Source organism: Mastacembelus armatus, chromosome 22 (genome assembly GCF_900324485.2).
Source record: "Mastacembelus armatus chromosome 22, fMasArm1.2, whole genome shotgun sequence".
Classification (NCBI taxonomy): Eukaryota; Metazoa; Chordata; class Actinopteri; order Synbranchiformes; family Mastacembelidae; genus Mastacembelus; species Mastacembelus armatus.
Genome location: NC_046654.1, coordinates 3,471,708 through 3,493,056, shown reverse-complemented (window position 1 = coordinate 3,493,056; position 21,349 = coordinate 3,471,708). Strand labels below are relative to the sequence as shown.

Genomic DNA, 21,349 nt, shown 5'->3' with positions numbered 1-21,349 from the left:
ATTAGATATTAGCAATGAATATCTAACTGTACATTATGTTTTATGCATGTATTAACATGGACAAAACACAAGCGCATGATGGATATGTTATTGCTTTTGCAGTTGTTTGGTTATAAACCAGATCATTGAACCAACTGAAATGTTGACCTGACAAAAGCATCACAGAATAAAAGTAATGTCTGTACTGAGCTTCAGACCAGTCCAATGAATAGATTTTATCTTTTACTAGATCCAATGCAATTCACCACTTTGGCCATTAAAACTAAGACCTTGATGAGCTTCTCCTCTAGCGCCACCATGAGGTTAATATTTTTTGGTTTGTATTAGCTGAATTTCCATAATAGTAAGAACAATAATAGATAATTAATGACATTTAGTGGTGACATTTTTTGACTTCTTTTCTTATTTGTCGATTATTTTATAATTCTCCCTCTGTATTTATTATTCAATGGCTGAGATTTCATAGTTGATGGTGTTTGTCTATTATTTGCAATGTATGTTAATTGACATTTGATTTTATTATTAGAAAATACTATAGTCTACAGTCATTGATTTTTGCATTTTTGCTATATGCTGGTGTAAACGTCAGATTAATGTATGAGTTATCAATGATATTGTTTTTTTCTAAATTATTCTTTCTTAATACACAAACTATTAGTATTAGTATTAGTATTAGTATTCTAACCAATTCTTAGGAAGTGGAAGAAGTCGTCTAAATATCTGAATTTCTTGTCTTTGTTTTTTAAACTCCATGTAATTATAAAACAAGTAACAGCGTATTCAGTTCTGTTTGTTTCCTCATGTCTATGTACCTGTAACCTATGGCCTTGGATTTTTTAGTTTAACAGTGTTATGGTGAAAACGGTTCCCCAAGAAGGATGGTCTCCCTCTTTTTGACTGAAAAGACTTAACGCTATGAACTTTCAAGGAGATGTCCGCTAGTTTTTCTGTGAATTGCAAGTAAATGTATTTGTTCGACAGAGTCACTGATGTGATGTTTATAATTGAAATGTATTAATTATGTCGGAGTTTTAGGCAGGCAAGAAACTCAGCTCCTCGGGGGCTGTCCTGGAGCGGGAGGTGCCCCGGTTGAATCCCGCCCACTCACGTCATAAACCGGAAGACAAGCTGGCGGAAACGCGTTTCAGTAACATGAGAACACGGCAGCCCAGAGAAAACCTTTAGTCCCAGTCATCCTCTCTATCGAGCTACATCTCCAGGAGGACAGAAAGGTGCGACCGACTGAAGCGGCTCAGCTCCAGAAAAACAACCGATCAGCTGTTAGCTTGCTAAGTTAGCCTGTTGCTAACTTTAACATCGGTCCGGGTAGAGGTTCGTTCACAGCTGGTCTGGTTGCGCAAGACGACAAATAATTCCGCTGGTTTTTTAACCTCTAGCATTTAACCATGGGCTCCAGAGCATCCACGTTACTCCGAGAAGAGGAAATCGAGGAAATTAAGAAGGAGACTGGCTGTGAGTTAAATATATTTCCTCAGTGAAATCTCCTGTTTCTGTTGTTGGACCGTGATTTTTGCTGTTGTGCCTACTCTAATAATTAACTGTATTACATTGACATTAACTATTATTATAAGGTTCCTCATTCTGCTGCTTTATACTTCTATTCCACTAAGCCTCATTGGCAAATACTGTACTTTTTACCCCATTCAATTTATATTACTGTCCTATTACTGTATTAGAATAGTTACTAGTAACTTCACTGTGTGAGATTTGACATAATTTAAAGTTTTGAAATATATTCATTGGTATCAATCTTTAAACCTCATATATCACATTTCAGATCACTGTGAGTTGCTTGCAGTTTCCTTCTAAAATCTGTAGCTTGGCCAGCCAGACCCACTCCTTTCTCAGAGACAGAATGTATAAATATTAATGAAAATTCTTTGTATAGAATAGGAAAAGGGTTGGACTGACTGGCCAGGCTATAAAATTTGTGCGTCAGAATATCATTCTTTTCTTTTTTTTTATGCCGATAATCAGCCTGTGACATCGAAGATTTATTCTGTGACTCTTTGGGGCGGGCTTAATCCCTTGGCTGTGAATCACCGGACTAAACCGTATATAAACCAGCTACAGCAGTAATCTGCTGTTGAAACAATGATGTACCAGTAACAATAAATTACTAATGACATACGTAATCGTAAGTCACACACAGGACCAGTTTGCTTTTACATTAATGTATTGGTACTTTTACTTAAGTAAAGGATTTGAGTACTTTATCCACCACCACAGGTAATACTGCATACATACAGCTTTTGGAGATGACTAGCAGTGACATCTGGTAAACATAATTTGGCAGATGTGCTGTATATATGATATCTTGTGTTGTTTTCTCTAGTCTCCCACAGTCAGATAACTCGCCTGTACAGCCGCTTCACCAGTCTGGATAAAGGTGAAAACGGCACCCTCAGGTAAGCAAGAAGAAAAGCATCATTTGTTAAAATAAACACATTAAACACCAGTGAGGTGCTGATGACTCTGATCCCTTTCCCAGCTGTTATTTAAACAGGTCTGATTAGCTTGATTGTAGAAATAGATTTTTTTCAGTAAGCAGTGTTGCAGAACAGTGTTCTTTTTATTCAGCAGACAGACTGTTGAATAAATGTCAATAGATCAGTCATTAGATAGTTGCTGTCACCCAGTTTGTCAAGCCATCACTCATTCCCAGATGGTTTTCACAGTGAGTGTTAATGAAATCATTCATCAACTTTATTATCAGAGCACAGTCAGATTTTGAGTGTTAAGCTAAGTGTTAAGTTGAGATGCCAGTGTGACATTTCTGTGGTTTTGATTAGCATCTAGGTCTGTGCTTGTTCAACACAGCAGAAAAACGTGTAAAGCTCTGAAATTTTAGAACAAACTTTAGTTCCACATCGTCTTTTGATTTCGTGACAGAGGACTCTTTTACGGATCAGTTTTCAAGGGAAAAATAAACAAATGTCTTTATACGGTTTTGTGAGAGTCATTCTTTTTGAAGAAAGATGGTGTGTTTACCCATAACAAGCTTTTTGTTCCACTTGTTCTTGCTCCAGTGCTTCCAATCATAGTGCATAGTCAGGTGCAACCTCATTCATGTCCAAGGTGACTTTCTTATCATTCATTAGTTGCCACAACAGTCAGATTTTTTTATATGTCTTAGCTGACTTCCAGTCCTACTGATGGACCCAGGACACTTTCACATATATCGTGTTCTGTGCTCTTTCATATTTTTTCTGTTTGCAGTCGAGAAGATTTCCAGAGGATTCCTGAGTTGGCAATCAATCCTCTGGGAGACAGAATCATCAATGCTTTCTTTCCTGAGGGGTGAGTTGACCATGTTATCGGTCTGCAGTATTTGGAGATCTTGTTTTTTGCAGCGTGGATTATAGGTTTGAGTCACTACCACCACAGAGCTGAACCAGACCATCAAGCTTTTCAGTTGTGGCTCCTTGACTGTAGACTTAAGAACCCCAGTCTTTTCTGCCAAATCTGTAAAGAAAAAAAACGTTGGCCTTTGGGCACCGCAGGTTTCCAGTGTATGTTTGGCTGTTTGGCTGTTTTATCAGTCCTGAAGCTGAAAACCAGATGTTTTCAGATGTATCATTAAAATCCTAAAAAGCCAAATGTGTAGGCATTTTAATTTCACCCATGGCTTTTAATGGTTTCTCAGGAGTACTTGTTTGTATGACTTTGGCTTATTTGCTTTAGAACAACATCAGAACAGACGTGGAGAGTGCTGAGCTCTGAAGAATGGAGTTAGATCACCACTAGTTTCATTGTGTCGCAGCTAATCTTTATTTCAAGCCTAAAGGTAACCTGAGCCAGCCCTAAAGAATTTATTTCTTGCCTATTTTGTTTGTCTCTGTTCTTTAGAGAGGACCAGGTGAACTTCAGGGGATTCATGCGGACCTTGGCTCACTTTAGACCCATTGAGGACAATGAGAAGAACAAGGATCACACTGCCAGCGAGCCTTTGAACAGCAGGACAAACAAGCTGCTCTGTGAGTGTACAATTCTGTCAAGGGGCGTGTCTGGGTGGATTTGGTGACCAGTATTATAAATGGTCAAGGAATTTCGTAACAAGGGCTTACCATGTCTCTCATGACTACTTTAACTGTTTTGTTTTGTTTTGTTTTATTTTTTATTTCCAGTTGCTTTCCGTCTGTATGACCTGGACAGAGATGACAAAATCTCTCGGGATGAGCTGTTGCAGGTGAGTAGATGGTTTTGTCTAAGTAAGATGTTGAGTCAGCTGATGTTTGTGGAAACAGCTGCTTCTCACAATAAGTAAATCAGCCAGATGGTTAATAATTTTAAAGGAACATTTTTTTCTTTATCAAAATCCATTATACCTCTGGAAACATTTGGAGTTCATTTTATGTTTAACAAAGAAACAAATACTATTGTGCAATATCTGTTCTGTTTGAAAGTGCTTTACACAGGGAGGGATTTCCAGGTTGATAGGAAGACTTTGCCCATATGCTGATAATGATGTGATATAGCACCTTAATTACAGGTTCATTTTCCCAGACAGTCTAATATCCAGTATTTTGACTTCCTCTGTGCTCTCTCTGTTATTTGTCGTCCCTCTGTGAAGCCACCTCGGTTTCTGTGACATTGTGTGACCTGTAATTGCTGTAAGCTCAGGCTAAATGACTCAGACAGATCTCTTGTTTTGTGCAAAACATTTGTGTCGCCTGCTTCAAGTGATGCAGGTGCCCGTACGACACCAAACCTGAAACTCAAAGTAATATTTGTGTATCTGTTTTTCTGCAAATATGTGTTCACTGCTATTTATAATCATTTCTACAGTGAAGCATGGCTGGTGTTTACTTGCCATTTAACTGAAGTACCTACAAATTATCATTTTTTGTGCTAAATACATGGAGCATTAACGTTGTTTTCAAAACATTTCACCATATTGTTGGAGCAGACATCATGGCATGTGTTTAATCTTTGCTGGGAACTGTTTTCACTGCTATTCATTAACCTTAAAAGGACTTTTTGTGCAGGTCTTGCGGATGATGGTTGGCGTAAACATTTCAGATGAGCAACTTGGCAGCATTGCTGATAGAACCATCCAGGAGGCTGACACAAATGGAGATAACTCCATTTCCTTTAATGAATTCATCAAGGCAAGTTACATATACAATACTTGCTTATTTATTTGCTCTACTGTATTCTTTACCTTTTATGCTTTATAACGTATTCAGACTGAACTATAATCAACATAAATCCGGTTTTAAGGGGGTCTATCATGAAAAGCTCTGACCATGTACCACTGCCATCCGCACATGCAGCACAGTTTTAGCCTTTGTAGGCCCCAGTGGGACACAAGCAGAGACCAGAAGCAACCACAGAAAATAATAAAATATTTTCCAAGGGCACATTTTACACAGTACTTGATGTGCATAAAGTAGAATTTGCATCATTATTTAGTTACTCTGACAGCACAAGATATACAGGAGGAATTATTTTTAGTCCTGCTCCCATCATTTGAGTGAACTATGAACAAGTTAAACTGTTTCAAAGTGATTTAATTATTAAAACTGGTTCAGCATCTACATACTGATTTTTGTTTCTAAAGTTCCAAAGTGCAAGTTTAATGTTTTGTGAGTTTTAACTTAATCCTTGCCAAATACGTTTTTGGTTGAGCCCATTACACATTATAAGATCACAACATAAAAGCAGTCACTCTCTGTTTTGATTGTTTCCTCAGGTCTTGGAAAAGGTGGATGTGGAACAAAAAATGAGCATCCGGTTTTTGCACTAAGTTTTTTTTTTCTCCCGCCCCCCCTGTATGAGCTGAGATTCAACAGTTGATGTCAGGACACAACCTCATCCAGCTTCTCACAGGCTGTCAGACCAAGCATTAGGTAGATAATATCTCACATCCTGAGTTTCTGCCTTTGCACTGCTCTGCAAACAAAGGGAAAAGTTGCGTGCCTTGGGTTGTTTTATGCAATGTCACTGTGTATTTCCGCAGAAATGAAACATTATTTATTTGCAAGAATTTTGGAGGGTCACTTGGTATCACTGCTGCTCCACAATTTAATGAAAAACAATAAGCATGGTACAATAAAGCTTTTTGCTTTTGCAGAGAGTAAGATTACTCATGCTATTCAAAGCATATTTAGCACATACTGTGTTCATACAAATATGGCCTAAAATGACATTTAAAATATGTGATTTCCTTTCAGAACAGTGTTTTTAATGCTATCATGATCTTTCACTTGTGACAGAGCACAAGTCAGAGCAGCCAGCTCTAAGTTTGTCCACTGAAGCAAAGTAGGATCTGCTCCATAGATTTTTGTTATAGTGCCATGGCTTTGTAAGTTATCTCAACAGTAAACATATAGATTAAACTACCTACTGCCAAAAGACTGTAATAACCTGTCTGTATTGTTGGATGTCTACCAAAGCGAGTTTGACTTTCCTCAGAGCCTTCTCTCAAAACTGTAGTGATGAGAAAGAACATTTCATACAAAATTCTGCAGTTGTTTTGGCAGGTATGTGTCTGCAATTGCTGTGACAAGTAAAAATTTGAAAAATGGTATCACAAGGATTTTGTAGTCTGCTTACAAAAGTTATAATAACTGTCAGTGTCAGATCCCATGGTGAAAATTAGGCTGTAGACCGGGTAGTGTGTAGATTCTGAACAGGGAACACCAGGTATGGTGCTGTTATTCTATTTGTATGATCAGTCTTCCTGTGGCTTGATTTAAGCACTGCTCAACATTTGTCTCATGATTTCTTTCTCTGTTGATTGATGTTTCCAGATCATAAAGAAAATCAAATGCATTATTTTTGTACAGGCTACAATACATGAATAGATGTGTAAATGTCTTGACACTTTATTCTTGATGTGAGTTCGTTACCAGAATAGCCCCCAGCAGCTGGAAATACCATTTTAATCATGGTGATTGTCAATCTCATATGATTCACATGTTATATGAAGTTGGTCTATATATTATCAAAGTTATTCATTAAATTGATTTCAATAAAATATGTGCCATACTTGCTTTATGTTGCTAAGTTTATTGATAAGTAATTGGCCTGATGAGCTTTTCTATCTCTGTTTATTCCAATCAGTAGTTTGTGTAAACTTTTATGTCCATTTCAGAGGGTTAGACTGAAATCATTGATTTTTATTGTGCATAAAAAGGGACTTAGTGCGATATTTCCATTATTAGTGGTTCTGATTTTTAATGAAGAGGTTTATGTAGCTATAGCTACATGCTAACTGATTATAGCTTCAATAATTTCCTCTTAAGGAGCCTGTTTTCACGAATACAAGCCTCGGCAGGGTTTAGTGTTGTTACGTGTCTTTACTTAGCAGGATTTTTCCATCATTATGTGTATTCTAACATTAAATAGGAGCAATGACAACACAGCTCATTAAAATGTAGTCAGGAGAAAATGAATTTACTTCCGGGGCGGGGTTTAACATTGATTGACGGGTCACTGGCCCAATCATCGCACGTTTCCGTTGACCGGTAGTAGCGGAGCGAAAATGGCGTAGAGTGCAGGGTGCGCGGAGGAGAGGACAGAAGAGGGTCTCCTCGTCCTCTCCTCTCCGGTGTGCACGGTGGGAAGGTAACGGGGAGCGGAGTTTTTCGGTTTATTCTCCTGTAAATGCGATCTGAGCTGGAGTGGGCCCGTTTTACCGAACAGAATCCACACACGTCCAGTCTGCGAGACCCAAAGCTCCTGGCTTTTGTTTACCATCGTGCTCAGCTCAACCCACAGAGGAAACATCGTTTCAACCAGCTCACACCAAGGTCATGGCTCAGCTTTCTGCGCACCAGGGTCCAGGATCTGTTTGCATTTAAGGTGAAAGGCTTAACGTTAGTCAATTAATCAATTAACATGTGAGAGGCGCTTAGCCAATAAAAATGCTCCTAACCAATTAACTGATTACCATCCGCAGTTCCGTTTCTCCACTGGAAATGTGATATCTTTGCCTTTTGGACTGTTGTCACCCTGGGCTTTAGGAAACTGTGACACATATAGTGTTTTTCAGTATTTTCTGGTAGTTTATAGACCAAAGGATTAATGTTAATCAGCATCATCACTTTGCTGTAGTCTACGCTGTCAGTTGCTGAGAAGAGACAGGTAAGTTAAAACTAAATAATATGGAAATAACGTGGATGCATTTTTTTTCTAGGATGGGATTTCCAGTTACTGCAGTTGAGAAACAAGATGGAGCCCAGATAGGAGGAAGCTCTCCCCTCACACCAGCCCCTGCACCATCCACAGCTCGCTTCCAGCACCTCCCAGACCTGTGGAGGTAAAGACAGAGAGTTGTCGTGAAGATGACGTCTTCTGTGTTTCTGGGACACGGGTGCTCTCCTTTCCTGTTGTTGCTAGAACATTGGCCCCCCTCTCCTTCACAGCTATCCCATCTCACCCTGCCTTATTTCTCCAGCATAATCATCAGTGAGGAGATTTTAGGCTATTGTGACTTCCACACTATGTCTACATGTAGTCTATCACTGCCTGAAAAGGCCTGGAGGTTATGCACAACATGCAGAACATTTGTCTGAAAGTTGGTTAAATTTGGGTTAGACTCTCATCAGGCTGCATGTCAACGTAGTGACCAGGTTTTCCTGAATAAGAAAAAAAAATCCAAAAAAAATCACCTTCTCACTGTAAAAAAAAAAAACAAAACAAAAAGTAGTTTGATAATGAACAAGTTAACTGCTCCTGTTTGCTGAGAAAGTACAGACACAAAATACTGTAGCAAAGATCAAGGCCTGTGATTAAACTAAATGCATGGTTTTAATTTGTTTTTGTTTTTTGCACTACCTCATTACCACAGCAAGTCCAACAGTGTGAAAGGCAGTGCGATCAGTACATGTAGCTGAATGGTTGTCAAGCACCACAGCAGTTCTCTATGTAGTTCCTGGAAGAATTTGGTTTTAGCTTAGTTTGAACAAGTGAGGCTGCTGACAGGGAACAGAAGACCGAGCAGCCCACAAGCACATGATGCATGCTGCCATTTACTTCCATTTTGTGAAGAACACTGACTCTCCTATGCATCTGTTCTAAAGGAATGTCACAAGATCAGATTTTTTTTCTGCACACTTAATTTTCAGGTTTTAGTGCTTTTTTTGTCCAGTGTGCAGGTTTATTCATAAATTGCAGGTAGAGGCAAAATTGGCAACATTGCCCCTGTGACTTCATCCTTGAGATCCCTCAAATCAGCAGTCTGTAATATTTGAAGTTTGTCTCATTACAAGTCTGGTCTAGTTTTCCTCTTTGTCTTTCCCCCCAATTATATTCTCATTTTGTCCTTTTTTATGGTTTAACGTGCTCTCTGTTTTGTAACCATCTCAGAGACTTACAGTTTTTACAGTGGCAGGTAGAGACAGAATGGACCTTTGGCTGCTTTTGTGCCGTGAACTACATGACAAAAAAATCAAAATATCAATTCAATCTGGTTTGCCCAGCAAAGTTGTTGAAGCATCATGTTTTGTCTCAAACTACCTTTTTAGTGTAGGTTCAGTTATACCAGTGCTCAAATAGCAGCTTTAATTCACCTTGTAGCAATCTTTTCCTCAAGGAAACCCTAGTTAATTTTATTTTTTTTCAGTTTTCTTTGTTAATTACTATGTGATAAGACACACACACACACACACACACATACAAAATCACATTTACCGGGATTTGTGCAATATTTGATCCTTACTGTCATGTTGTTGACCAAACTGTATATTGTATAAACAAGTGACAAGTTGTTTGAAAGCAACAAAATCACCAATGTCTTCCATTAAGATATGTATAGACTCATTTGCATTAGCTTATTTAGCGGGACTGTGGTGCCAACATTATAGTAGCCATGCATGACCAGTAGTGATGCTTGCTTCATGAAGAATAGTGAAATCGATTTCTAGACAAAGTTGGAGCTCAAAACTTCAGAACCCACTTCACTAGAATTAAAATTTAAACACCCAAAATTTAGACACAGCTTTGCCCTAAAATCTTAGACTAAAGTAAGATCTTTATATTCCATGTCTAGGTTGTGTAATGAAATGGCAGGGTATTCAGTTAGCAAGTATTCAGTTCTTTTTACATAGGCCTATATGTTCAATATAAATTAGTGCTTTCTGATATAAATGCTGTATCTTCATAGGATTATCAGGAAAGATGTTTATGTATTTGTCGTAAAATGAATCATGCACTCTCAAGCATCAGAAGAATTAGATAGTTATTGAGTGAAAGCCAAAACGCTCCCAAGAAAATAAAGTCTCATGATAATGGCAGGAAACTTTAGATAAATGTTATATTATGAGTACTTATTTCATCCTAGATTTGGATCTAATTATTAAGGATCCAACGTAGTGTTTTAGTCCTAGATATAAGATCTCGTCACAACATTGTACTGTACATACCACCTCATAGTTTGGGGATTCATAGCATTATATTTTAATCCATTGAATTGTATTTGATTAGAGTTTTAGAAGCAATAACCTACAATAATGCATGAGTTAAGTGCCAGGGTGTGATTCTTAAAAGAATTCTGTAATGTCACATGGAAAAGATGCCACCACCCCACCCCCCTCATTTATGCCAGTGGTAGGTACCTATCACTTTTTTTTTTTTTTTTTTTTTTTTGGGGGGGAGTCATGGTAATTCTTGTAGCATTTTTACATCCAAAAAATCCACCCCTTCGTTTAGAAATATAAAATTTAAGTAACTCTGTGGCTGCAATTGACTTACTGAACGAACTTGACACTTGATCAAAAAGCACTTTTTCTCTGTGTACTGACTTGCACCGTCTTCATCAGCATCCTATCTTACCATGTGCTAAAAACCCTGTAATGCTCTTTGTGGGAATTTATAATCTCAATTTAAAAGCAAGTAGACATCTAGCAATGTGAATATATGGGTTTAAAAATTATGCATGACTTAGCAGAATAATGAATGATATGTATTGCATGCAATAATCCAACTTTGTAATGTGAACGAGTGTAATTAGGACATTGAAACGTTCATATCAAATGTGCTGTGATGAGGTAACGGGGGCGGTTGTTTGATACTGCAGTGTTGTAGTTTTTACAGACTGAACAGCACCAAAAAGACATAACAGAGAGTAGTTTAGTGTTTCTGCTCTCACTCTCTATTATCTCAACTGTGAACATGGCAGAAAAACACTGACCAACCTTTGTTCCCATGATTAAAAAAAATAAATAACAGCATATAGTAAGAAGATTGATATTACTTTGTTAATGAAGTTTGAAACTATGCACTCCAGAGAGAGGAAATGGGCATGCTTATTATGTGTGAGCCTCTTGTCTGGTTTTGTATTAACTAAAAAAAAAAAGAATCTGTATCAGAAATTCAGCAATAAAATGCAGCATGGTGCCAATTAAATGGCTGGATGTTGATATTTACTCACATTTTGACAGGTGTTACAGAGAAAACAACATATTGTATGTCATCATTAATCTTTGAAACAAGAGATAGCCTCACTATTATTATTCTTTTTTTTAACTTTATTGACAAAAAGGAGTAGCAGCAGATACCTCGTAAACAAGATCTCCCACAGTCCAACGACAGTGTTGGCAGTTTGGGGTTAGACTAATTGGTGACCCCTTAGCAGGCGACCTTGAATTGGACAAATAGTATCTGGGACCAGCATTTACTTCAATTTAAATATGTGTTAGAAAACCAAATAACAATGAATCATCAATAACTGTGCAAAACAAATAGATTTGTTTGCAGCTGCAGGGACATATACAGCAACATCAGTGCCTGCATCACCAAAAAACATGTAACAAAAACACCAAATCCAACCAAAACAACACAACACAAACTAACCTACACAAGGCAATAGAATGAAAACACATTACTCCAGTCCCAGGACTAGGTACAGTCAAAACTGCTTGTGCACACTACTTGTTCAGGTCACTGGTTACACTGGTCAGTCGGCTATTAGCGTGTGACATCTGATTAAGCTGTGCTTCAACCTGCTGTCTCACCTGCAGGGGAGAAAAGGATGCAACAGATTCTGTTATAAGCAGCATTTATCACAACTGTCTGGATCTTCTTTATAGTTGTGCTTTGTCTGCTGTTACCTGTTACTCTGGTGCCAACTAGTTTTAACTGAATCACCTTTTATTTAATTAGCCATATAAAAGTGGCCAGATCAAGTGGAACATTAGTATTTGAGTATCAGAATGAAATGAAGCGCTGTAGTTGTATAACTCATTAGACTCCAGCACCTCACCTCATTAATGTGTTCTCGGAGGGGCTTCATATGAAATGTGAGTTTAGATGCTCTCACCATCGAGCTGCTGTCGAGGATGTAACTGCATAGAAAAATAACAGGGTGTTTGGAAGGATGAGGTAATGCGGCTTATAATCATTACATGGTAACCATTTCCACAGAATGAAAAACAGGAAATTGGCTCAGACAGTCAAAAACATGAAACTGGCTGTTTCTCTTCTCTAACCTGAGCTTTAGGAAAATCAGTTCATGCAATGGACTCCATTGATAAAGCAGTGGCTTATGTGAGCCTCCAGCAGGACTTACCAGCTGATCTTTGCTTTGTAGAGAAGGAAGAGGGAGCGAATTGTGGCCAAGTGTGACGGAGCTGAGTGAATAACTTTGCCCACATCACAGCAGCAGACACGACATTTTAGAGCACTGCAGATGCTGAAAGAAAACAAGAGCAACGACGACAAACAAAAAACTGACTCAAACCTTCATAATGAAAATCCATAACCTGTGGGTAACTTCTGCATACACATCTACCAGCTGATCCATTGAATCACAGCCTATGTGCCTTTCTCATGAAAAGGTCCTGTGAAGTTGTCAAACTCATTTACTGCATTCACTCACCAATTAGCCAGGTCCCCCTTATGTCCTGACTCCATTGGGTCGCTGATGACCACATCATCGGTCACTTCTGAAGGAAGATGGGCACAAATATCAACACATCTCCATATCAAATACATCTGGGACTAATGTATTGTTGACTACCACTAATTTTTTAAAAGGCATAACAAAGGCAAACCTAATCCAAAGTCCACTAATTAGCTTTTTGGACTGTTTACTGCATCTTGTGGTCTTCCTCAGTGGATGCAGTGTGCCCAGTTGTCATGGAGACGACGCAGTTTTCTAAAACCAGTAATGTGAATGATCTCCATGACAACTAAGCAAACTCCATCACTGGGAGGACCATGAGCTGTGGTGGAAAGGTCCAGACAATGTTAACAGGTGGCCTTTTGAGTTCAGTACATGCTACAGTATTTACCATAAATTTGTTCTGTGAACGCAACATTTCTCAGTTTTCATTTCTAAAAACTGTGTTAGATTTAATGTGTTTTGCCCCCGAACTCAAACCCAGGTGCATTTACCGACGTCAGCGAACCTCTTAATATTCAAAACACCCACAGTTTTCCTGTAATAGTCAACAATAACGGATGAGGGCTGCAGTGAACTTACTTAGACACATGATGGAGTCCATATGTTTAATGCTAAAGTCCCCACAGATGCCGTAGGAGTCTCCCAGGACAGTGTTGCAGTGCGCACAGTGGAGAGTCATGTGACTGGATTCTGTCTCTGGAAACAGCTTCATTTCGCCGATGCGCTGGACTAACATGCTCTCGTCATATTCCATCGTTTTTCCTGGTTTTTCAAAGGAGCCGAGCTGACGTTAACTATCCCGCTACCGAATTTGAACTCTGGGTTAGACTTTTTCTTCTTCTTTGGTGTTTACATTGTCTTTTTGTTGCGTCGCTGCCACCTTATGGTTAAATCCTTAATTACACAATTCTGAGATCCATTTTAATCCTCTCCCTTTCCCTCTAATTTCCAAAATACTTTTAACTTCTTTCAAAGCTCTTCCTCTGTTGTTCTACTCTTTCTTATAATCCTGCATGTGCTATTAAAGTTGGTGAGTCTGATTCTCATTTTAGTTGAGGTTACTAGCATCTACTGATAAATTATAGTGGCCACTTTATTCTCTTTATTCAACAAGTATAAATGCTTCACTGTTGTTTCTAGTTTTTGACACAGCTTTGACTCAGCTTTGTGAGTGTACTTCCTCTCATTTCAGCTCTATTTATTGTCAACAAGATGTTATGTGGGCTCTGTGATGTACCAGATCCAATACTTTGAATTGCTGACAGAGCAATGTTGGGATTTGTTGCCATCAGAACAGTTTAATTCAATAACCATTCAAGAAACCAAATGTTTTATTGTAAACCTCAGTGTTCAGATCAGTAGCCGCTTCTCTGGCATCTGTTGCAGGGTCCTTAAAACCATCTGTGAAAATGTTCATATGCTCCTGGTACTTTCATCATGTGGAGCAATATTACTCACACATCTATTCCTTAGTTTCTTCTTTTGGTGTCGTATAATCCCAATTTCTAGCACCCTTATTGGTACTTTGGGCCTATCACTATAGGCCAGATGTCCTTGGCAACTATTCCCAAATCTTTTGCCACTAAATCTACCAAAAAATGAGACTTGTGTTACACCTCTCCTCCTACAGTTTTACCCCAGTGGATTGTACTTTACTCTCGGTAAAACTGCCATCATTTGCCATAAAGTCAGACATGGCCTTAAATTGCGAAATAACATTTGTTGTACATATATTGTTGTACATAATACAATAAAACAAGTAAATACTAAATAACATGACAAATTTCTTTTTACCATTTTTATTGATTTGTTTAATAATCAACATTTATATGATGCAGATAACACAATAAAAGGAAACAATTAATAGCCTATATAAAGCAGCTATATTTACATGAAAATATGTATGGCTACACATTAAAAATGAATAAAGGAAAATATAGGAGGAATAAGTTATAAAAAGAAATAAAAATGTACCTATATTCAAATAGTAGATACTATTATGTTGTAGGCTTTGAAAATTGTATGGATCTTTGTTAATAAGGATGAATATAAAGAGTAAAATTACGTTTTCTATTTGACCGCTTAATTTCCATGCAAATATGATCAATAACCCTAACGCTAACTTTAAAATTATTGCTAAAACTATTTATTCGTCCACTTTCAATCGAAAACGTCAACTGACGTGGGCAGAGCGGTGAAAACCAATCTTAGCTCTGATTGGCTGCAAAGAACTTCCGGTAACAGCCAGGAGCCAATGAAACGGCTCCCTCTGCTGTGTTTTGAAACTTTTAACCGTTGGGCGCCGTCGCAACTCCTGGTGCACGAGCCTGGAAGCGCGTGTGTTGTGATTTCGTTCAAAAAACGGACTAAAGCTTCGCCCAGCATGGATTTAAACTCCATGAAATACGCAGAGCTGCAAAGCATCGCCAAGGAGCTTGGCCTCAAAGCGAACATGAAGGTAACAGCTGCTCCTTTTCTATGAACTTGCAGGTTTTGTGAATGATAGTTTGTTGAGGCCCGTCCCGCTAACGGTTACTATGCTAACCTTTGCTTTTCTGTGTAGTTAGCTAAATGGGTTAAGCTAAAAACTTTGGTTAATATGCTTTGTTCACAGGCCGAAAAGCTCCTGAAAGCGATCAGTCAGCATTATCAGCAGGAAAACATGAGAACTGAGGAGCAGGAGCAGGTAGCGTTAACTTCCAATAACCAGCTAACGCTAATGCTATTTCGCTGCAAGAGCAGACTTAACGTTAATTAGTTAATTAAACAATGAGCTTTTTGCAATGAATATCTGGTTGGTTTCCAGGAGGAAGAAAACAGTGCAAAGGTTGTCAAAGAGGATGAAAATGCTGGGAAAGAAGCTGCTCAGGAAAATAACGATGTGACTGGCAAGACCGAAGTTTCCAGCGCCGCTTTGTTTGTGAACACACGTCGGGGCAGAGGAAACGGTACAAAGAGAAAGATCACTGATGAGGCAGCAGTGACTGACTGCGATGCCAAGTTACTTCCAAGTGCTGCAAAGGTATAACACATAAATACATATGCAACACAAATCCTCTGCAGAACTACAACTGCAGCTTTTGAATATTAAACCCAGGTTACATTCTAACAGGTGTGTCATTGGTACATATACAGCATTGGTACAATACTTACACACGCAGTTACTTTGTTGTAGTATCAGTTAATTGCATCCATGAGAATGTGAAAATGAATTAACTGTTGTTGCTTTAAGGGTGAAACTGAAGTAGCTAACCCTGGTGCAGCTTCTGGTACCAGACATGCTAAGAAGAGGAAAGTGTCCTCTGCCAAGGATTCTGACAAAGCTGAGCCTCCTGTGTCCACCCAGGCCACAGGTGACGAGCAGCAACTTGGCACTGAAGGTGAAGCACCTGTGCATGGTGATACAGGTCAGCAACATGGTTTGGTGAATCATGATGCTTCTTTAGGGACTCTTAATTGTAGCATTAGGTTATCATCTTACATTCTTATTATTTTTACACACATTTTTAATGTTTTTATCCAGAAAATGCACCAAAAGTGGTCAAAGGTGGTAAAATCCCTCGTTACCAGCCGCTCCAGCAGAACAGGAAGGTGGCATTGAAGCCTGTCACTCCAAGTAAGTTCTCTCTTTTCCTACCTCATTTTCAACTTAAATTCAGAGACCACAGTACAGTAAGGGCAAAATTTGTGATTATTGTGACTTATCTGTTGTGCAGACTTCAAAAAACTCCATGAGGCACATTTTAACAAGATGGAGTCCATTGACTCATATGTCCAGAGGAAGAACAAGAAGATAGAGACATACAGAAGTTCAGTTCAAGAACTGAAGGTACTGCTTTCTAAACAGCCCTAGCTGACTATATTTTGACATTTAGAGATGTCATCTGCAAGTGTACCCAATTTGTGTTTTTTCTTGATTTTCCTTTATTTTTATTTTTTGTAGAAACATTCTGATAAAACTAAACTGCAGCAAGCTGATGGCAAAACCCAAGTGGTGAGTATTGTTAACTGTTGAATTTCCGTACTGTAATTGAACAGAAACTATAATTGTAAAATGTTAATCACTTCTATAGTGTAATAAATTGTGATGACTTGTATGCATCTGTTCTACAGAAGGCAAATCAGAGCCGTGCTTCCATGTTCAGCCCTGTTGCAGTGACTAAGAAAGTGGCTGAAGAGAAGCGCAGACACACTTTGCTCTCGGCCAGTAAAGTTCCTGCAAAGAAAGATGCGTCATTCAAACCATCTGTCTTGTCCACTCGCAGGATCACTGTCCGGTTAGTTGCTCATCCTTATAAGCCTTTGCTAGTAGAAGAGATCACTTCAGACAAATACTGTTACACTTTGTCATCAGACAACTATACCATTGTTGGGGTGGGGGGAGGTGAAACGGCGTCTCCTTCTCCTCTCTTGGTTTGTCTGAATGCTGACTTTCTTTTGGGCAGCATTTTCACTTGTGTTACACTAGGAGTTAGAGTTTAGGGTGAACATAAGTCTTTTTATTTTTTCGGTGGTACAGTATTATCTTCAGTTGAGTCAACAGTGCCATCTAACACTAGTGACTACTCAACAAAATTACTGTAAATATACACATAAGTCACAGGACAAGCCAGAGGAGTTTTTAAAAAAAAAAAAAGAAAGTGCGACCTCTAGTCCGGAAAATACAGTAACATGTAACGTGAGACTATAACAAATGTGTTTGTGTGCAGGTTCTCGGAAGCCACTCAAGACAATGAGCATAAAAGGTCATTGGTGAAGACGCCAGCACGCATGTCACCCTGTGTGATGTCGAGTACCCCACAAAAAGAGACCACTCAAACTATGAAGCCCAACAATGTCAAGACTTCAACTCTCTCTGCCACCAAATCTCCAAGTACCTTGACATAAAATCCGTTGCATGTGTCTTCTGTGTGTGTCCATGAGACATGACAGGTTTAATATGTGTATATATATATTTTTTTTTTACATTGCATAGAAACTTTCATTTTCACTGGCAACACGAGTACTTCAACAACCCCTGGAACACAAAAGAAGCCCAGCTTTAATCTGAAAGCGAGTCTGTCTCGTCCCCTCAACTACAAACCTCATAAGGGTAGGAGTAGTTTTTAATTTCTCCATTTACTTGAAATATACTGCAGCATCAGAAGAACCCCTGATATTTTTGTGAATTTATTTTAAGGTAAACTGAAGCCATTTGGAGAGACCAGAGAAAACACAACACCAGGGGACAATCTGATCTCAAACTCGCACCAGAAAAATTATAAACAACATCAAGTCCAAACCAGGTATGGCAAACAGAATAATAAATTGTCTGATAATGAATGATGTGACTCCTATAACTTGTTAAACCCCTACAATCTGAGTCTCTTCTGGATGTTTCTATGTGTAGGGAGGACAGGAGAGCAAAACGCATGGAGGACCGAAAACAGAAGAAAGAGAGTATGCTTGGGGCAAGAAGAGGCCTTGTCATGATGTAAAAATATCACTTGTTTTTAAATGTTTGTACAGCCTCTTGTTCTACTGTAAATATTTTGTCTTTTGTAGCTGACAAAAAAAATATGCAGTGTTTAGCCAACTGCTGGGAAAGTAAAGTTTTCTTTTATTGCTTCTAGCCTAGCTATAGTGCAGTCACTTTTAGATATTTGTGTAGTGTTTGACAATGTTGTTTGACATGTAAATTTGTCTTATTTCCTGCATATAAACTTGTACTTTTTTTTTTAAATATCATGTTTTGCTCTAATAGCTACAAATATATCAATACAAAATACTGGTCTGCTTTCTCACTCATATACAAATTTAGTTCTGCTGTTGTGGTTTATTTCCAAAATGGAAATCTGTTTCAAAATGTACAGAATTCACTTGGATTTATTTTTTTTTATTATTGTTAATTGAACAAATGCGAAAAAGTACAACATGAAGTGGTTTAAATACCTTGATTTAGTTGTGAAAGAGCAACACATTGGTCTGAGTTAATGTCCTGTAATTGAAAGGTTGCAGATGTATTTCCTACTGCTTCATGTCCCAAAAACCAATTCAAGAGCTTTTTGATAAATTTACTGTAGGCATCAGAATAGTGCAACTCCTGTCCATTGGTAGTTGATTTGCAATATTGTAATAGTTGGTGTCAAACTTCAGGATTCCTCTTGTACACCTCGTAGGCAAACTGCTCTGTGTGTGCATAATCTTTGCAAACGCCAATAAAGTCAATCTCCAACTGGAATGGACCATCTGCTTTGTCTCCCAAGGTAAATCCAATGGTGTTAATCTGTAAATTCAAATACATGAAGTAAATACAAACAGGGCACACAAACACCAAACTATTAGAATGCCATGTTTACAGATTAAAAATAGATTTAACTTTGTCATGGCTTAGTTTATGTATTTGATGCCATTTGATTTTAACTTCCTTTGCTCTACCTTGTCCAGCCAGAGAGGATGCTGATCATCTTGTATCCTTCCTCGGTGTGTGAGGAAGAACTTTGAGAAAGGTATCTGGAAATGAATGACATGTATTAGAATATCAATGTTTTAGAAAACAAAACAAATATCACATTTAAGTGACTACTTTTCAACAGTGCTGATACAGTAAACCATAACCGTTTTCTTTTTAAGGGCTTGGAATATTTTTTGCTGCAGTCATTATACCTTAATGTTTTGCCAGTAGGGTCCTCCCCTTGTATACAGAAAGTAGCAGTAGACGTCATCTTTCTGGTGAGAGAAGTATGTTTCTGTTCCAATGTTGATCATCCAGGGACGGCCGTCTCCACGGACACGCAAATGCAGAGCGTTGAAACTTGTCCAATCATAGTGCTTTTTCCTATTGAATGAACCCTAAGAGAAAAAAGAACAATGGTCAATTAAACTGAGACTAAAATACTAGAATCAGTCTATAACAACAACCCCCAGTTTGCTAAAATCCCCACATGTCCAGAGAAAATACTGATATCATGACCTCACTGACCTAATGGTGACTATGAGCCTGGATACTAGTAACCTCCCAGTCTGTTTATAAGTCAATGTATGGTTCAAACTTTAGAAGGTAAAAAGAACAAGGCACTAACCAGTGGTTGTTTTGAGCGCATGGTACAGTAACCACTGTAGCGTGTTTCTCCATCCCTTGGAGGAGTAGAGTCCAGAGACCCGTACAGAAAGCAGGTGTTATTGTTTTTGCCAAGCTTTAAGAAAACTTCACTTTGGCCTCCAATTTCTAGATCCGAAGACACCGTCCACTGCTCCAGACTCTCTGGACCTCTGAACTCCCATACTACTCTGTTCTGCTCCAGCATGTGCTCGAGGATAGGTTTTCCCTCTGGTCCAACCCAGCGGTCAGTAAACTCCTTTTTCAGAAGCATGAACGTTGTCTTTATTCCCTCCAAACCCTTGGAGAAGTCAAAGTTAATGTTCTGCCATGGAAACTTGTCCTGCTTGGGCTGGCCAGGCCGCCTGTATGGACTCTGGATCACAGCTCTTCTGGGTACAGTCTGTAGCGTGACAGGAGGGAGCAGCACCTGTTGGCGGTGCTTTGTGATGGAGCTCAGAAGCCTCACTGAGGGGAGATGTGTGATCTTTGGCAGGGACATTTTAGTGCTGATACGCTGCAGAGACAAGTTAATAAATAAGATTAAATTAATAAAAAGCTTACATTTAAAAATCACATTCATTGACATACATTCTGTACATCATTATCTGGTAGAAGATATAGCATATTAGATTTATGCTGAAACGATTAGCTAATATGTTTTACCAGTTTTACCTTCATTGTTCTTAAGTGAATCATGCATGATTAGACTTTTAGGAACTGATCAGCAGCTTTATTATTATTTTGCGTGGTAGCTAGGCAGACTATTTAGCTGCACTAATTTCCTCTTGAAACACGTTTTTGGTTGTGTTGATGTCTTGACGTGTGTGAGTCTGAGCCTCTTTGTATTGTCACATTAAAAATACAAACCTGGTCTGACATTCAGAGGTATTAGCGTTTGAGTGTGTTTTTGAGTCAGGTAACTTAACGCCAGCGTTTGAATGGATTTTATCATCTCACACTTTACTGAGTAAATGATCACAGTAATAAACACAGTCATTAAATCCACGTTGCCATAATTCTGAAAACTGAATATACAGTTAAAATAATGTTTCTACTTACTCGGACCACGTTGTACCAAAAGGTGAATGATGAATGTTTCTGTTTCCGTCAGACTACCTTAAGCCCCAATTATAAAGTAGTCGTGCACACTCACAAATCCAAGGTTGTCCGGGTCTACACCGGAGACCCTGCGGAGGCACCGAGGCTGCGTTCAGGATACATCATGTATAAGTTGTAGAGAGAAGCGATTCAAACACATGGGGCAGCGAATTATTTTCAACAGTCCTTGAATGTAGCCTTAGTGCAACACAGATTACCGTCCTGACTACCGCAATCAGCGAAACTACAGTTCCGACCTGAGCTGTCAAATTCTCAAAGCCCTCGCACACTGTCCCGTG

At 38.7% G+C, this 21,349-nt stretch overlaps 4 protein-coding genes and 1 long non-coding RNA gene across 7 annotated transcripts; 3 read left to right on the top strand and 2 right to left on the bottom strand.

Annotated features, from left to right (window-relative positions):
- The first annotated feature begins 1,109 nt into the window (after positions 1 to 1,109).
- Positions 1,110 to 7,019, top strand: chp1 (calcineurin-like EF-hand protein 1). Its single transcript, XM_026299389.2, has 7 exons — positions 1,110 to 1,473; positions 2,357 to 2,429; positions 3,241 to 3,321; positions 3,871 to 3,998; positions 4,149 to 4,210; positions 5,010 to 5,132; positions 5,717 to 7,019. Exons 1-7 carry the CDS (start codon positions 1,407 to 1,409, stop codon positions 5,768 to 5,770), a joined length of 588 nt encoding a protein of 195 aa, XP_026155174.1. The 5' UTR covers positions 1,110 to 1,406; the 3' UTR covers positions 5,771 to 7,019.
- Positions 7,020 to 7,477: 458 nt separating this feature from the next.
- LOC113125795 (uncharacterized) lies at positions 7,478 to 11,373 on the top strand. The gene is made up of 2 exons (XR_003295212.2): positions 7,478 to 7,830; positions 8,165 to 11,373. It is a non-coding gene; the product is annotated as an uncharacterized LOC113125795 (long non-coding RNA).
- A 107-nt stretch (positions 11,374 to 11,480) lies between these two features.
- On the bottom strand, positions 11,481 to 13,706 carry oip5 (opa interacting protein 5). Its single transcript, XM_026299401.1, has 5 exons — positions 13,451 to 13,706; positions 12,845 to 12,911; positions 12,536 to 12,658; positions 12,230 to 12,311; positions 11,481 to 11,981 (listed from the first exon to the last, which is right to left on the bottom strand). Exons 1-5 carry the CDS (start codon positions 13,623 to 13,625, stop codon positions 11,895 to 11,897), a joined length of 534 nt encoding a protein of 177 aa, XP_026155186.1. The 5' UTR covers positions 13,626 to 13,706; the 3' UTR covers positions 11,481 to 11,894.
- A 1,457-nt stretch (positions 13,707 to 15,163) lies between these two features.
- nusap1 (nucleolar and spindle associated protein 1) lies at positions 15,164 to 20,120 on the top strand. 3 transcript variants are annotated; one of them, XM_026299189.2, is made up of 15 exons: positions 15,164 to 15,329; positions 15,486 to 15,557; positions 15,678 to 15,893; positions 16,104 to 16,278; positions 16,395 to 16,487; positions 16,588 to 16,700; positions 16,815 to 16,865; positions 16,985 to 17,148; positions 17,581 to 17,744; positions 17,847 to 17,963; positions 18,051 to 18,156; positions 18,261 to 18,344; positions 19,030 to 19,116; positions 19,298 to 19,359; positions 20,083 to 20,120. In XM_026299189.2, the coding sequence occupies exons 1-13, from the start codon at positions 15,255 to 15,257 to the stop codon at positions 19,070 to 19,072; spliced, it is 1,473 nt and encodes a 490-aa protein (XP_026154974.1). In that variant the 5' UTR covers positions 15,164 to 15,254; the 3' UTR covers positions 19,073 to 19,116; positions 19,298 to 19,359; positions 20,083 to 20,120. The 3 variants fall into 3 exon arrangements, with proteins under 3 accessions (XP_026154974.1, XP_033180898.1, XP_026154965.1); XM_033325007.1 differs by lacking the exon at positions 20,083 to 20,120 and having other exon boundaries at positions 16,104 to 16,251; XM_026299180.1 differs by lacking the exons at positions 19,030 to 19,116; positions 19,298 to 19,359; positions 20,083 to 20,120 and having other exon boundaries at positions 18,261 to 18,412.
- On the bottom strand, positions 18,731 to 21,334 carry ndufaf1 (NADH:ubiquinone oxidoreductase complex assembly factor 1). The gene is made up of 5 exons (XM_026299286.1): positions 21,012 to 21,334; positions 19,933 to 20,466; positions 19,517 to 19,702; positions 19,289 to 19,363; positions 18,731 to 19,136 (listed from the first exon to the last, which is right to left on the bottom strand). The coding sequence occupies exons 2-5, from the start codon at positions 20,449 to 20,451 to the stop codon at positions 18,996 to 18,998; spliced, it is 921 nt and encodes a 306-aa protein (XP_026155071.1). The 5' UTR covers positions 20,452 to 20,466; positions 21,012 to 21,334; the 3' UTR covers positions 18,731 to 18,995.
- Positions 21,335 to 21,349: the final 15 nt, after the last annotated feature.

What these genes read in the sequence shown, in the direction of transcription:
- chp1 (XM_026299389.2), top strand. Translation starts at nt 1,407, where the DNA reads ATGGGCTCCAGAGCATCCACGTTACTCCGAGAAGAGGAAATCGAGGAA. An exon ending in AATGCTTTCTTTCCTGAGGG is followed by an intron (nt 3,322 to 3,870) that starts GTGAGTTGACCA and finishes TCTGTTCTTTAG; the next exon opens with AGAGGACCAGGTGAACTTCA. An exon ending in CTCGGGATGAGCTGTTGCAG is followed by an intron (nt 4,211 to 5,009) that starts GTGAGTAGATGG and finishes CTTTTTGTGCAG; the next exon opens with GTCTTGCGGATGATGGTTGG.
- oip5 (XM_026299401.1), bottom strand. Translation starts at nt 13,625, where the DNA reads ATGGAATATGACGAGAGCATGTTAGTCCAGCGCATCGGCGAAATGAAG. An exon ending in GGACTCCATCATGTGTCTAA is followed by an intron (nt 12,912 to 13,450) that starts GTAAGTTCACTG and finishes ATCTTCCTTCAG; the next exon opens with AAGTGACCGATGATGTGGTC. An exon ending in TCCGAGAACACATTAATGAG is followed by an intron (nt 11,982 to 12,229) that starts GTGAGGTGCTGG and finishes TCTCCCCTGCAG; the next exon opens with GTGAGACAGCAGGTTGAAGC.
- nusap1 (XM_026299189.2), top strand. Translation starts at nt 15,255, where the DNA reads ATGGATTTAAACTCCATGAAATACGCAGAGCTGCAAAGCATCGCCAAG. An exon ending in TACTTCCAAGTGCTGCAAAG is followed by an intron (nt 15,894 to 16,103) that starts GTATAACACATA and finishes TGTTGCTTTAAG; the next exon opens with GGTGAAACTGAAGTAGCTAA. An exon ending in ACTCGCAGGATCACTGTCCG is followed by an intron (nt 17,149 to 17,580) that starts GTTAGTTGCTCA and finishes GTTTGTGTGCAG; the next exon opens with GTTCTCGGAAGCCACTCAAG.
- ndufaf1 (XM_026299286.1), bottom strand. Translation starts at nt 20,451, where the DNA reads ATGTCCCTGCCAAAGATCACACATCTCCCCTCAGTGAGGCTTCTGAGC. An exon ending in TGCGCTCAAAACAACCACTG is followed by an intron (nt 19,703 to 19,932) that starts GTTAGTGCCTTG and finishes TTTTTCTCTTAG; the next exon opens with GGTTCATTCAATAGGAAAAA. An exon ending in CCTACTGGCAAAACATTAAG is followed by an intron (nt 19,364 to 19,516) that starts GTATAATGACTG and finishes ATTCATTTCCAG; the next exon opens with ATACCTTTCTCAAAGTTCTT.